This window comes from Artemia sp. Qi Xiang Cuo, chromosome 21, assembly GCF_049724085.1.
Source record: "Artemia sp. Qi Xiang Cuo chromosome 21, ASM4972408v1, whole genome shotgun sequence".
Classification (NCBI taxonomy): domain Eukaryota; kingdom Metazoa; phylum Arthropoda; class Branchiopoda; order Anostraca; family Artemiidae; genus Artemia; species Artemia sp. Qi Xiang Cuo.
Window position 1 is genome coordinate 13,060,294 of NC_142814.1, and position 16,618 is coordinate 13,076,911.

The following is a 16,618-nucleotide window of genomic DNA, read 5'->3' on the forward strand; positions in this document are numbered from 1 at the left end:
TCTTGAAAGTGAATACTCTTGATGCACTATAACCTTGCTTTTACTTGGGAAATTAAATCTTGATTATTTTAGAAATTTTGGAATTTCACTAATTTTCATATTTTTTTTTCCCGATTTCTGAAAAAAAAACTGTCAAATTCCAAATTTACTAGTTACCGATGCGTATTTTTGTGACTGTTTCGATTTCGAATGTTTCGATAAGGAGCAAAATCGAACGGATTAATTATAACAGTGGAGTAGTGCTGGCAGAAGCATAGTAATAATCCTGCAGCAGCAGATATAGAAGTATTGGTAATAGCAGGAGTAGTTGTAACAGAAGTAGCAGTACCTGTAGTGGCAGAAGTGGAAGCAGTTGTCATAACAGTGGAGTAGTACTAACATGAGTATAGTAGTATGCGCTACTATACGTTAATCAGCGTCATATATATGCATGGACCTTCATGGACCTGTTAGAACAGGTCCATGAATATATATATATATATATATATATATATATATATATATATATATATATATATATATATATATATATATATATATATATATATATATATATATATATATATATATAATATATATAATATAATCTTGGGGTCTTAGGGTCTATATATCTTGGGGTCTTTAAAAAGACCCCAAGATTCCAGTCTGGCACAAATATCTTTCTTTGAAACTTAAGTTGCAGTAAAGGTGAAGATTAGCTTTGCTGTAGCATAGGGTATCAAAACCCTACCAATAGAACCAAAAATGCACTGCAAGAAATAATTTTTTTATATATTGCGTCCTCTGGAGGGCAGCTGTGCAACTTTACAGCCCAAGTGACTGAAAAATATGCAGTAAAAACAAGGTGTTTTTTTTTAACAGTAGGAACTAATTACACATTTACTTTGAATTAGTCCCACTTCTTCAGTAATTCCATGTGAATTATAAGATTGCAGTCTTTTCAGGTATTGACTTACCCTACTTAGGCTTATCTTCATATGCAAGAGAAAATTGCTGGTAGACTGAATGCTCCCACAGAGCTCTGTAATTGATGTCAGTTGTCTGTGCTAAGAAACTCTGTATATATTTGTATGTATATATTTGTATATATAAACTCTGTATATGTGTATATAATTGATAAAATTGTCTGTGCTAAGAAACTCTGTATATATTTTACTAAATTTACATCTTTTTTAGGATACATTAACGAGTTGAATATAGCTAAAAGATACAATAATTACTTCTAACACAGAGAAGCCATCATGGATGAAGAAACAGTGGTCAAAAACATCAATGTGTCCCTTGTTGTTGAGGAAGACGGAATTTTAATATGGAAGCTAGACGGTTTGTTTATTTTTGATCACTAATTGTTTTTGTCCTTTCTTGTAAACTATTTTGATTTTTATTATTCTTCTTCTTCTTCTAATTCACAGCAAATTTTTTTTTCTTATTTAAAAAAAAATTACAGTTCTTTTCTCTTCTTCTTCCATATGGATGAACTCTGAAAAGAAAATTTACCAGTAGGTGTTGAAGGGTGTGCGCTTTGGTGAAGAGGAGTGATGGAGGAGGGGAGTTTTTTTCTTATGTGCCTACTTTTTTTTATACTTTTTGTTTCTTGAGAATTAATTAACCACTGGTGCTCTAAAGGTACTCTTGAGACCAGGGCATTTGTCACTGATAAGAATGAAGTGGTTAAAATGGGAAACAGTGTATTTTGCTCACTATTTTAATTTTTTTTGGGTTGGGGGATTTATCTTTAGATTAAGCTTGAGGGAAACAAAAGGACCCATCTCTGCTTATATGGAGGTGAGTAGCCTATTAGTTCTTTTTGTGCGTTTTGCATCTTATTGTTGTCACATTATGTAGGCTAATTTGTTTTGGGCCAAGGCTCTTCAAGACATCGAGAATGGATTTGAAGATTTGTTATCTTCTGTGTTCTTAAGATGAATTTTTGTAGAGATGCGTTACCTTTTATAGTGAAGTTATGGTTTTTTTTTCTTAGTCTTAAAAACAATGTCAATTTTTTCGTTCTGTATCAGCACTGTCACTTAACGTGTATAAGAAAAGAGATTGTAAGAATTATTTTGCAAACTTTATTATGTCCATCAAGTACCTTGGATCACAAAAGGTCATTGGTTTTGATATACGTGTACATCAGTGGCGTAATTTCGTCAAAATCCTGGGGGGAGGGGCAAAGTTGGAGCCAATTTTCCCAAATCAAGTGAAAATGACAATGAAAAATGAGCCATATAGTACCATAAAAGCAAATATATACTAAAGAAAACGGATCTGTTCCTCTGGATGTTTTAATTATGCAGGCTTATCTTAGTTTTGACAAGATTTTTTTCGGAAACTAAATTTAAGCTGGGGGGCCAACTGAGGTCGGGGGGGGGGGGCAAACGGAGGTCTGGAGGAGGAGGGCTGATGTCTGGAGGGAGTAGTTGCCCCCCTATCCCATAGAAAATTATGCCCTTGATGTACATGTCTTCTACCTCAGTACGTGACCAGAACTGTTTATACGTGACGTGAACGGTTTCTTGTGAGCTGAAATTTTTGGCTACAAACATAAAGATTTTGTATGACAAAAATAATTGAAATATGAAGCTAAATTGAATATGAGAGGGTTAGATTTTTCAAAGTTTTCCTTTCATGTCTTTTTTGTAAACGAGGCAGGAAATGTTTGTGCTATTAAAGGACTTTAGGTCCATGTTGCAAATACGTTCATTTTAATGTGACATCACACCAGTTTGATACTTTACCACCAGCTATGATATTAATTGAGGCTTTATAGGTAAGTCACTATTTTTAATTGTATAGTTTCATACATGGAGTTTATTTGTAAAAAAAAAACAAAAAAAAAACAACATACTAAAAGTTGTTTAAAAATATATGCAAGTCGTGAAACATATTTTTTCTATGGATGCTCACTGTTCGGAACTTTAGGACGGGAAAACTAGAAAAATCAATTTGGGAGTGGAGCTCTGATGTAATGCAACGATAGGCTTCTATCCAATTTGGACCTTTGGACTTTTGACCCAATCTTGGGGGAGATCTTTTCTGTTGTGAAGTTAGAATACCAAAGGAGTTAAATATTTTCTAAATGTTCTTAATAATTCATAATACCAGTGATTAAATATTTTCTAAATGTATACTATATATATATATATATATATATCCTGGTAAAAAGGTAAAATTGTTGTAGGAAAAGAAAAACAATAATGGCTAAAGATTGCTGCAATTTTGTAGGCATAGCAATCTATTTATAACCAATACAGTATTTGGTCTTAAATTGGCCCACAAATTAACGTGTTATTCACGTTATAGTAAAACAACAAACCTCATTGATTATATTATTATAAACTGAAGACTGTCAGGATCAATACCAGATACTAAGGTATTTAGGAGTGTAGATTTACCTAGTAGATTGTAAGGTTAGTTTAAAGCAGAAATTTCGGAAGGGTAACTACCTCCCGGGGAGTTATGATGCTGGTAGACTCCAGGATGAGAATTTGAGAGAAACTTCCCAGGAACAGTTGAATGCTACACTCGAGAGTTTAAAATTTGACAATGTAGAGGATGGACAGGATGATTTTGGGAAAAAAGATTATGAAGTCGCTGATGGGGCCTTAGGGAAGAAAGTTAGGAACGTGGCTAGGAATATTAGTGAAAAATGGGCTGAATAGTTTTGACTGAAAAGCCCCGCCTGCTGAAATAGAAGAAAAAGAAAAAGCTTTATGTCTAATAGAGAGGGGAAGGGGCTTGTACAAGAATTATCTGAGTGATAGATCATATGTAAACAAGGGGAATGTAAAGAAAGTTGAGAAAGCAATAAAATATGAACTAAGGAGGTGTGAAGTGGAGACCATGGATGAAATTTTCGAGGATCTGGAAGATGCGGCTAGACGGTATAATAGTAAAATATTGTACTGGGACGTTATTATATTGAGAGGAAGTAATCAATATGGACTTGTCCCAATTAAAGATAGGAATGGGGCCATAGTTAGTGATAAGGAGTTAGAGAGAGATGGGCAGAACATTTTGAGAATGTGCTAAAGAGAGATAGAGTTGCAGGAAAAGATATAGAGGAAAATGAAAAAGTTTGTGATACCTTGGATGTAAAGGAAGATTTGTTTTGCGAGGAAGAATTAATGACAGTACTAAAAGGATTAAAAAATAATAAGGCTCCAGGTGTTGATAGGGTAGTAAATGAGTTTCTTAAATATGGTGGCTCTGAGGTTAGAAATAAGTTACTGAAGATTATGAATATGATTTTTAAAAGGGGGAAGTACCTAGTGATTTTAGGAAAACCCTAATTAAACCACTATATAAGAAAGGTGATAAGAGTTAGTATGGTAATTAGCGAGACATTAGCCTGGTCTCTGTAGGTTGCAAATTACTTAGTACTATAATACTTTTTAGACTGAGAGATGCTATAGACAAAGTTTTAAGAAACGAACAGTGCGGTTTTAGGGAGTTTTACTCATAATTTAATAATTGAGAAATACCTTAGTCATCAAACACCTTTAGTTCTTAGTTTCATAAATTATGAGCAAGTGTTCGATTCTGTCGATAGAAGAGCTTCAGCGACGGTATTATCCTTGTATGGTATCACCGGCAAATACATTAAAGTGATTAGTACTATGTACGAGAATAACACTGCTCCGGTTAATATAGGAAATGAGGTTAGCAGCTGGTTTCGTATTAAATCAGAGTTAAGCAGGGTTTTGTTCTATCCCCCTTTATATGGATCATTTTGATAGACTTTATCTTAAGGAGCAAAGGAAAGGCAATAGAGAACACGGAATTAAATGGAGAGGGAAAAATTTCCTGTATTTATGTTTTGCTGATGATTTAAGCATCCTAGATGAAAGTTTGAGCAAAATGAATGAACTTTAAGAGGTTTTGCGAGTTTAGGGTGTTAGAATAAGTTTGAAAATTAATGTTTAAAAGACTTAAGTCGCCAAGGCTAGGAATAAGTGAAGATGAAAAGGTGACGTTGGGTAACGAAAAGATTGATGAAGTGGACAACGTCACTTACCTTGTTAGTATTATTAGTAAAGACAGTGGGAGCAGTGAAAATGTTAAAAGTAGAATAGCCAATATTCAGGTTTTTTTTTTTCAAAGGAATATTATATTGCATGCGTTTCTTATAATTTTTTTTTCTCATTTCTTATACTTGACAGATTTTCTAATAGTAAGGATTATGGAATTTAAACTTTCCCTATTCACAGACAAGCTAAATTTCTTGAGCTCGTGCTAATAGCAACCAAAACTCTAAAAACGAAATTTTGGTAACAATAAATGAATGAAAACCATCGACTCTATAATTATTCAAAGGATATGAATTTCGTTGCTCTCTGATTCAGTGAATCAGAGAACTCAAGTACCGATGTTTCAATTTGAAATAAAGACTACCTGGACTTAGAGCTTGTCTGTGAATAGGGAAAGTTTTAATTGCATAATTATAACGTATGGGATACAAATTCCTTGCGCCGTCCGGGGTTAAACCAGAGCACCTTCGGACTTGGAGACTCGGCTTCGTCCATTGCGCCGGTTATTTCATTTTGGGACATCATGATGTAAACTAGTTGTAAATATAATGTAAATAAGGATGTTTTTGCTCTTGTATTTAATGCAGTCATCAGGCCTTGTGTTTTTACTTATCACCTTTATACCGTATTAAGCCAGTAAAAAGAAGTGGGCGTATCCAAAAACTAATTCATGTGTGTGTGGGGGGGGGGGTATTTTCAAGTTTTCTAGTCTAGTTTGTCTTGAAAATATGTTCTGTTTTTTGAACCAAAAAAGACAACTTCTAAAGTCTAACAACAATTATATTGCCTAAACAAAAAAAAAATCACTAAATCAGCAGATAAATCACTAGACTATTGAAGACAATCGCTAAAACAACCAAAAATCGCTAAAATCTAGTGATTTTTTCCTAACCGGATGGCAACCCTGCTATTGTCCCTGCACAATCCCATAGTGAGGCAACCTGTCTAAAGTTGCGACTAATTGCATATTTATGCATTATTTTCAGTAACTTTTATCTATGATAACTCAACTCTACACAAAACGAAAAATCCCTTTGGTGGCTCAATTTTACATGTGGGGGGAATTTTCTGGGGGCTAAGTTTCGGCGAGGGGATTTCTCCAGGAGGAGGGAATTTCCCAGGTGATTTTTTGGGGGGAGTCAAGGGAGAATGTCCAGGGGGAGGGGAATCCACCTAGAACTACCTAAGCAGTGGTAAGCAGTTTGATATTTGTTTAGGCAACTTCTAAAGTAATGATTGCAAACATAGATTATGTAAATTGTAAAATCATCAATTTTATGTGACCATAGTTTTGCAACACAATATATCTTGGGGGTTGGGATAGAGCCACTTAGTCCTTCCAGGTATACTGCATCTATAAAAAATTTATTAAATAAACTTATATTACTTGTTAAGTTACAATGCTTATAATATGCTTCATACTTTGTTAAATACCGTGCTATTGCTTTTATTTTATTTTTTTTTTCAACTACGCAAAACAAATTTCAACTACAAAACAAATAATAAAATTCCGGTTAATTCACTAGATTTTTTTCTGAAAGAGTTCAATAAACAGGGTTCATTCTAAGTCTTGAGATGTAAATTTTCTTCTCTAATCTTGCCTAAATGTAAAATGAATTTCCAATGACATTTACATTTAGGCAATATTAAAGAAGAAAGTTTGCATCTCAAGACTTTGAATGAACCCTGTTTATTGAACTCTCTCAGAAAAAAAAATCTAGTGAATGAACCGAAAGTTAATTATTTTGTTTTGTGTAAATATGTTAGTTTTATATTTTCATTATTTTATATATCTGCTGATGACGATCGTTGTATATTTGATCGAAATATCCAGACTTTTGTACCTGTTTTCATTGTCTAATTAAATGGACTTATCCCCGTTTGAACGTTTTATCTATTTGTCATTTCCCTTTTTTGTTAAAAAGATTAAAAAGTAAATATCCATCCGCCACATTTAGTTTTTCGAAGCTTTTTTATAAATTGTAGCCTGTTCCTTAAAATCTCACTTCATCCGGTGCTTAAGGACCCTTTTAAGGTGTGCCTATGGGTTAACATTTGGAAATTTCGAAAGGTCCCCAGGTTTATGGAGCTTTTTAATAAAGTATTTTTTAAATTAATATACTTCATATTTCTACATATGTAAAATTAAATAACTCTTATATTTCCCAGTATCTCCTGAATACAGGGTATCGCCTGTATAATAGATTTTGTAAATTAATATACATCATATCTCTATGTGTGTCAAATGAATTATCTCTTATCTCCTGAATAAACCGCTAAATTATTTAAGCTACTGTAAACGTTTATTTGTAACGTTTGTAACGTATATGTAAACGTTTATTTGAAAGTAATGCTGAAACCATGGGCATTACTGTAGGCTTTAAAAAACTCAGAAATTATTCCTGAAAATTAAGGAATAAAAACAGAAAAGGGACATCATTAGAGGGGCGATAGCCCAAGTGAGAACAGTAGAAAGAGAGTAGGCAAAAGTGTTAAATAAGGGGTTTGTTAGATAAAGCTGGATTCTTGGTAAGTAAGTTTGAAGGAAACATCAGCAACTTACGACTGGAAAGTTCCACTGATTCCTAGTTGGTTTTTTCCTGTGAAACATACTCTTTTCATTGCGAAACAGATTCTTTCATATCATAATGTTACCACCTTTTGATGGTAACCTGCGCGAGGATCTGCAGGGAGAGAGGAGATGAGAATATGGTGTGTATTGAGGAGTATATGGTGTATATTGAGGAGTATATGTTGCGGAAGAGGAGAGTATACGAGTACATGATGTATTTTGAGGAGTATATGTTGATGAAGAGGGGAGGAGTATATGGTGTATATTGGGGAGTATATGTTGAGGAAGAGGAGAGTATATATGGAGGAGTATATATTGATGAAGAGGAGAGGAGTATATGGTGTATATTGGGGAGTATATGTCGAGGAAGAGGATTGGTGTATATGGAGGAGTATATTTTGAGGAAGAGGAGAGTATATGAGTACATGATGTATATTGAGGAGTATATGTTGATGAAGAGGGGAGGAGTATATGGTGTAAATTGGGGAGTATATGTTGAGGAAGAGGAGAGGGTATATGTAGGAGTATATTGATGAAGAGGAGAGGAGTATATGGTGTATATTGGGGAGTATATGTTGAGGAAGAGGATTGGTGTATATGGAGGAGTATGTGTTGAGGAAGAGGAGAGGAGTATATCTTGAGGAAGAGGAGAGGAATGTATGGTGTATATTGAGGAGTATATGTTGAGGAAGAGGAGAGGATTATATGGTGTATATTGGGGAGTATATGTTGAGGAAGGGGAGAGGTGTATATGGAGGAGTATATGTCGAGGAAGAGGAGAGGTGTATATGGGGGAGAATATTTTGAAGAAGAGGAGAGGAATATATGGTGTATATTGAGGAGTATATGTTGAGGAAGAGGAGAGGTGTATATGGAGGAGTGTATGTTGAGGAAGAGGAGAGGAGTATATGGTGTATATGGAGGAGTATATGTTGAGGAAGATGAGAGGAGTATATAGTAGTGCCTACGCTGCCCAAGTTCTCCAAGCAGGGCAAGTGCCATCTCTAAATATGGCACTTACACGAATGTTTTCATTTAATTTGGTAAGGGACTACAATAGTGAAATTTTGTTGAGAGAACAAAAAAATTATTAGAGTTCATTAAAGCCGACATACAAGTTGCGGCAGAAAATTAATGAGACGGGTGATACTGCAAGCGATCTGGCAACCTTTCCTGGTTTCTACTCTGTTTGTTAAATTTGTGAATTTTGAGACTGTGATTAGTGAGTTTTTTTTTCGTTTTGCGTCATGCAAAATGGGACATCGGAATTTGGAGCAACGTTGTGTCATTTAATTTTATATAGCTTGGAGAATTGGCAAGTATGACTTGTGAAGAATTAAAATAGGCTTATGGGGAGCTTTATTTATCCTGAACTTAAGTTTTTCGCTGGCACAAAGCACTTTCGGAAGGTAGAGAAAATGTTGAAGATGAACAACGTCCAGGGAGGCGTTCACTTTCGAGAACCGACGAAATCACCGAATGTGTGAAAAGGGCTGTGAGATTAGACCGTCGTTTAACATTACGGATGTTCAGGGAACAATAAAGTTTGAACAGATTCACATTTTTTTGAAGCCGTCCTTGAAAGGCTCAGAAGAGGGGTCATTCGCGTGAGACATTATAGAGAAATGTTTGCTCCATCATGACAACACCATATGTCACAGTGCCATCTCCTTAACAAAACTTTTGGCCTAAAAGACATTCCCCTGGTTCCCTATCCCCCTTATTCCCCTGACCTCAGTCCCTGTGACTTCTTTCTTTTTCCTAAACTGAAAATATTTTTCAAAGACCGTCCTTTTGGGACTTATGAAATCATCCAAAAGACTGCAACGGACATGCTGAGGACCATAACGGTGAAGGCTTCCAGCCCTGCCACGAACAGTAGGAACAACGTCTCCATCGGCTTGTAGCTGACCAAAGGAACTACTTTGAAGGGGATAACATTGATGTTTGAAAAAAAAAGAAAACTTTTTAAAGTAAAAAATCAGCATCATTACTTTTCTGCCACACCTTGTACACATGCATATATTTTCGATTGATGACATAAGGTTAATAATTCTACACGTAACTTTTCAATGATGCTGCAAGGACCAACGACAAGGGGGAAAGGCTTATGCGAGTGGAGGGCGCTAGCATTATGTGCGCTAGCATTATATATATATATATATATATATATATATATATATATATATATATATATATATATATATATATATATATATATATATATATATATATATATATATATATATATATATATATATATATATATATATATATATATATATATATATATATATATATATATATATATATATATATATATATACATGCATTTACGTGTTGTTTTCTTTTTCCAGAAAACTATCAACAACTGTTCGGCATTCGTATTCCATACAGAGCACTTGGCTATTCAAATATAAGGTCGTTACTACTAGCCCATCCAAAATCATTCAGAATAGTCCAACGTCCTGAAGGGGAAAAGGTTATAGCATCAGCGGACGAAAGTACGGCTCACATCGTGTCCCTCGTGAAAGGTCAGAAAAAATCCAAACCTAAACCAGCAAGAAGGACTGCTCCAAAGGTAAGTTGTAGTTCTTTGTCTGTCAGTCCTAATTAAGTCCTTGAATAGGGCACGCTAGAATAGTATATTCACAAAAAATTACCTTTAGAGAATAAGAATTACTGGGCCAAAAGGATATCCAAACTTCGGCCGTTAACTATAAAGGTATCTTTGAAATTAATTTGACACGTGCTTAACTACCGTACTTAATTTTTAATCAATCTATTCAAAATGCTGATGATTTTTCAATTTTCTATGATTCTATGACAAGATTAATTAACTAATTTCATCCAAAGTATTTGTTTGACTCTTTGTTTTGTATATTCACAAGAAAATACCCTGAGAAAATAGAAGCAGTCAAATTTAAAAACTTAAAATAAAACTCTTTTTTGCATGCTGACCAATGGTCTGCGTTGCGCCGGTACCGATCTCCTGATTCAATGCCTTCGGTCAGGAGTGCAGGGCGTGGCTGGGGGCAAATCATCCGATGCTTCCCATGTTTTTCCCCTAGATTTCTCCAGCTACCCATTTAGAGCTGGGTCGACTCTGACTGAACTTACAGAGTCACACCATTGACCCCTGTTCCAAACCAAAAAACCAGCGGCACCAGGACTCGAACCCTGACCTCGGGATTTGAAGTCAGAAGCACTAACCACTCGACTAGAACGGCCCAAAGTAGTCAAAGGCATAAAAAAACAGTTTTTTTCTTACAGGGTAGGATAACATTGACCAATCATATACCTTGTTGTTTAATGTTTTCTAATATTTATTAAGTTTTAACATTTAAGCCACGAATTGGTCATTATTCGCAAAACCCAGTAACTAGGGTGACTAATTAAGTAACAAGTGGCAAACTATGTAAACAATATCGAAGTGGCATTGCTTATGCGATTTATGTTCCGTATCAGCTTCTGCAGTGTATCCAGAATTTTATTTATGCTAAATATGAAATAGACCGATATTATGATTCTATCCTCTCCGCTAAGAAAGAAGCTGAAAAAATTTCTGTCCCAGTAAAGCGAATCCGAAAGAAAACTCAAAAGCCTCTTTGGTCACTTGACCCTAACCTTAAGGCCTGTAAAAATAAAGCTAAATTTTGGCTAAAAGTTTGGACATAATGTGGTCGGCCTAGGCCTATTATTGTATTTTCTTATTAAACTGAAAACCAGATTAAAATTCAAGAAGTAACTAAAAAGTGTCCGATACCGTGGGCTTGACTTTCCATCTTCGCCTAAAGAATGGAGAAAAGTAATTAATTCTATTAAAGCAGATGATTCTGGTATGATTTGTGATCCTGTTCCACCAAGTTCTTGGCCTATATATTATTCAAATATAGTCTCCGTTCTGAATTATTCTGTTCATAGAAAGTTTGGCGAAGCGTTTGTTAAGAGTGTCCCTAGATTTCTAAGTCAGCGCTTTGTTCTGCCTATATCGCTTTGTGAAGTTTTGAATGCTTTGAATCATCTTAAGTCGAAATCTATTAATGCTGATGGTATCACTAAAAAATATCGAACTCCCCAATGCGCTGAACTTGTGTCACATCTTGCGCTTTTGTTTCAAATGTGCTTGGCGTCTTCTGTCGTCCCGGAAAGCTTTTTGTGTGGCATCGTGACTTCAGTTTTAAAAAGAGGTAAACCGCCAGCAGATTGCTCTTCTTACCGTTCAATTTCTGTTTCTTGCGATATCAGCAAGGTCTTCGAGTATATTCTTTTACCTAGTCTAACTCAAAATAATTCTTTCTTTGGTTTAAATCAACTTGATTACAGATCTGGTGTGGGTTGCCAACATGCTCATCGTGTCCTTTCTTCTATTTTACTTTCTAATTCTTCTTAGGGTAAAGGCGTATATCTCTGTACACTTGATCTTTCAAAGGCTTTTGATTCTGTTGTTCGGAATCAGCTTTTCTTTTCTTTGGCTTCTTCTGATGTTAATTTTTCTGTTATTTACCTTCTACGGTTTGGTATTCTAATTCTTACCTCCACCTGAAGTCTTCTCCAGAAACAATTATTAAAGTGCTTCGAGGCGGAAGGCAGGGAGGTGTTTTATCACCAACCCTTTTCAAAATTTTTATTTCTACTGTTCTGGAAAAGATCTCGGGCACTTATTTTTCTGGTTCTACTGATATTTCTTACATTGCCTATGCTGATGACATCCTGTTGATTAGTCGTACTAAATCTGCTCTTTCTGCGATGGTTTCTCTTCCTTTCGGTGGCTTGGTATTACTGTTTTTAATTCTCTAGCTCTTTTCCGTAAACAGATTGTTGCTGATGCAGTAAGATAAATTCAGTTTAGTTATTCAAAAATTGTAGCAAACCGTGGAAAATATTACAGAAAAGCTCTTGGGCACTTGTTGTCGACTTTTTCTGAACATTCTATATTTTTTTTTCCGGTTGTTCATTCTGTTCTTAAGCTAAAGGATTTGAAAAAGACTAAAGTTACATATTTCAAATTTTGTAAATTTCTTCTTTCTCTGCCGCCATGGACTAGAAATCGGTATCTAGTCAAAAATTTCAATGTTACGGATGTAACTCAAAAGCTCAGTGATCTACACAAATAGCTTTCAGCAGATGCATTTTGTAAAATTGGCCCTGGCCATGATCTTTTACAGTTTTTTCTTAGTAGAAATTAATTGCTAGTGTTTGTTGATGTTCTTTTTTTTATTATTACTATTATTACTATGTTTTTACTCCACTTGTACTACTTGTTCTCTTATAGTTGTGGGTAATAAATGATTGAATTGAATTATAACGATTTTACTTTTAAATAATGGTTTGATACGTAATGGCAATTTTTGCATTATGAGATGTATCGAAGCGGTAATATTTACAATGATAGTAAATTTTAAATAATGATTCGATGCAGAGGTTATAAACAGAAGTATCAATGATAAAATGGTGGTCAGAATACTATGAAATACAAATATTTTTCACGACCTGAGAGCAGAATTATCCTATTCCGTAAAGTGGCGTTCACATGTGTGTCTAGCTAGAATCTCATGTCTAGACACGTGTCTGGCCAGAAATCAATGTCTAGGCAACTACCGTTCCCAAGAAGAATTCAGTGCTTAGCTAAAACTACATATTTAGTTTCAAATAGATTACATTTGACATTTATAGCCAATCAAGAGAGCCCAGGTGGGCAAAGCTTTCAAAATTGTAATCCCCTGATTTTACTGTCACGAGATAATGGATGCGACAAGCCAAAATATTACCTTGGTGGTAGTGGGTGGTAGTGGTAGTGGGTGAGGTAGAAATTAATTTATATTGCTTCTGAAGCTGGATTAAGTGTAAAGCCATGGTAAAGTAGGGTTGCATATTAGGGTTACCCTCTGGTGTTGCATATTTGCCTAGAATGGAAAAACAATTAATGAGAAAACAAAAATTAAATTTCAGTTTTAAAATGTAAACATAGATGATGAAAATAGTGGAACTTGAAACATTCTGATTGACTGCAATCGAAAATCCTAGACTTTGAGTTCTAGAGAGTAGAACTGGATGCTTAGCTGTAACTTGTCTAGTCAAGCACCAGATTTTAATTGTGAACAGTAGTGGTCTAGACATTGATTTCTGGCCAGGCACATGTCTAGACATGGGACTCTAGCTATACACACATGTGAACTCTGCCTAAGACACCTAAGTTTTGGCAATTCAAAATTTGGTGAATTTTAGCAGTTTTTGGCCATTTATTTTATTTCGTTCATTCAGACTGTCTGTGTGGAGACTGTGCGACCTCTGCTGCTCGGCAACAAAAATTCATTTTTATCCTAATCGACTCGTCAGCACTTTTCTTGGGAGCAGACAAATTTGCCACCTGTCGCAATATGCTTAACTAAACCCTTTTTGCCAAGCAGTTTGACTGTAAAGAGGGTTCAAGAGTTGGATTACTAACGTATCAATAAGGATATTGCGCACAGGTGCCTGAAGCGCAAATTTTATAACTTTCGAAGTGCTTTCAGGTAAATATCTGAGTGGTAGTGGGAATGTCTGAGTGGTAGTGGCTGAGGTAGAAATTAATTTATATTCCTCTTGAATTTGGACTAAGTGTAAAGCAATGCTTGTTTAGGAATAAGATAATTAGTTATAAATGTAATTATTTATTTTGTATTATAATATGTAAATGTTTTTGTTTTATGGTTATTTTTATTTTATGACTATTTTATGCATACACAAAATACTATAACTTTGAACAAAGCCCGTGTCAGGTTATGTGTAGTTTGTTGGATAGATATGGTACAAACGGCAGTGCCTTTTGGTATACCTAAGCTATGCTTTTTTCAATAAATAGTCAATGTATTTACAGATAATCGTTTATCAAAAGCATTATAATAATAGCATTTTTTCCAGCTTAGATTTTAAGTATTTCTGTGCCATCTATATTCTTTACATGATTAATCTAACTAGGTGCCACTAACTTACACAAAACAAGAGGAGATATAAATGATACTTAAATTAGTGGGTAAGACAATATAGCATTGTTGATAAAGCAAAACTTACCACAGCAAATCAAAGAAAACTTGAAAATTCGCAAACAAAGAATATCAACATATAACGAATAATAGCAAAGGAACATGACTGGTAATAAGACATAAGTTGACAGTCTAACTTCCACGCAAAATGCACTAAGTATGTGCGAATATATCCTAAGTTTACACTAAGCATTGGCGCTTATATGCTAAGCTTACCTTAGATCCTCCAAAGCAGAGAAATGGCGTCCATGAAACCTTACTAGACATCTCGGAGGTGAGCTGTAGCTATGACTTCCTCCCGCTGTGGTTGATGAGACAGCTCTGTACTTCTCAAGTCCCGGTCACATTGTCGTCGTAAAGTATGTCTTGGTCGACCTTCCCCTCGGGGTGGTCGAGGTTTCGTGCTTCCCCTCGGGGTGCCTCTCCTACACTTTTTTTTTAATCAGTCCTGTGGTATACGGAGGATGTGACCAAAGTATGGTCACTTTCTGAATTTCAGAATATCAGTTACTAATGACTGACTGGCTCGTCGGCGAAGATCTAAATTGGTGACCATCTTCTGCCACGAAACGTTCAAGACTTCAAGTCAAATGTTTTTGAAGATTAGGACATGTTTTTTCACTCGAACGTTTAGCTTCCAATATTCACTGACATGAGGAAGATGGAAATGACTTTGCTATTCAGATATAGCAACGTCCTACATCTAATTGACATGCTGCTGATTTTTGGGGATTTTCTTCTTTGGTGATTTTTGGTGATTTTCATTAAATTTGGAGATTTTTTATAAAAGTGGTTGATATTCCATGCATGACTGGTTCTCACTGTTTTACTGAGGTGAAATAATCTATGACTTTCATATTTTGTTTCTGTTTTAGTTCGTTATTACTAAAGAATGGCGTTATTTTGGGTTTCTCTGTGTCTTTTTGGCAATCGGGTTCCCTATAGTTGCAAATTTAGTGAGCATGTAAAAGCAAATTTTACCAATTTTTTAATTTTTGTGAAAACGATTTTTTTAAAAAAACAAGTCTATAAAAAAAATGAATATGTCCCATGTGTGCTAGCAACGGATTGAGCCTCAGAAACGACAAAAAATAACTTCTAAGGTAAAGTAAGCACAGTCCCACATGAACTAATCTTTCCAATATTCTAATCCTGGTTTACAGACTTATGTTTCTATTCTTCCAACCTTTTTTTTAACTGTGAAAAAAAATCCTGGACTATTCTGCTTTTAACATTGCTATGAACTGTTTACATTTCTAGTTCTGATATTCTTGCTCTGGGCTATCATATTCATACTGTGGATTAGATTCAAATCGTCCAGATTCCCTGTGCTTGCTGGACTTTGGGCTGAACTAATTTCAGTATGGGTATCCTGTTTTATTATTCCTACAGTAGGCAGGTAATCTTGACAAAAAGAGACGAAATATGCTTCATTCCTTTCTTTCATTGTTGTTTCAGCCCAGTTATATTGTGTTACTATTTTGTGCTGTCCTCATTTTATTTTGGTTGCTTGTCTGATAGTTTTTTCTTTGATTAAGGTAACTAATAATCAAATAGAAAACCACATTGCAATATTAGTAGAACCACCTTGTTTTACCTCCAAATAGAAAGGGGTTAGTTTGCACAATAATTGCAGAATTTGCTGTTTCATGTCAGTATTAACCTTTCATAAACATTTGAACGTCTTGGCGCTAATTATATAACTTGAGGTAACTTGGTTGATTAAGATGAGAATTTACTGTTTTCACTCCAATTGTTTAGTATCTAATGAAATCAAAAAAAAAAAAAAAAAAAATAACAGATACATAAATGTTTGCCAGCTATTGGGTACAATAGATGACAAGTCATTATATCTCTGTAACTCGAATCTTTTTCTCAAAATGTGACTAGCAAAAAAAATTGTGATCTTGGTATTTCACTAGTCAAGACTTCTTTAGATAGACTAAGGAAAAAACAAAGAAAAAGAAAAAAAAAGGTAAAATACGAAATCA

The 16,618-nt window shown here is 34.8% G+C and overlaps 1 protein-coding gene across 1 annotated transcript in view; it reads left to right on the top strand.

Moving 5' to 3' along the window:
• The first annotated feature begins 1,163 nt into the window (after positions 1-1,163).
• LOC148939255 (tudor domain-containing protein 7-like) overlaps positions 1,164-16,618 on the top strand; it is a 191,575-nt gene continuing 176,120 nt past the window's right edge. The window contains exons 1-2 of the mRNA XM_089106653.1: positions 1,164-1,323; positions 9,960-10,183. Coding sequence (XP_088962779.1) covers positions 1,242-1,323; positions 9,960-10,183 — 306 coding nt within the window. The 5' untranslated portion in view covers positions 1,164-1,241. The remainder of the gene's footprint in view (positions 1,324-9,959; positions 10,184-16,618) is intronic.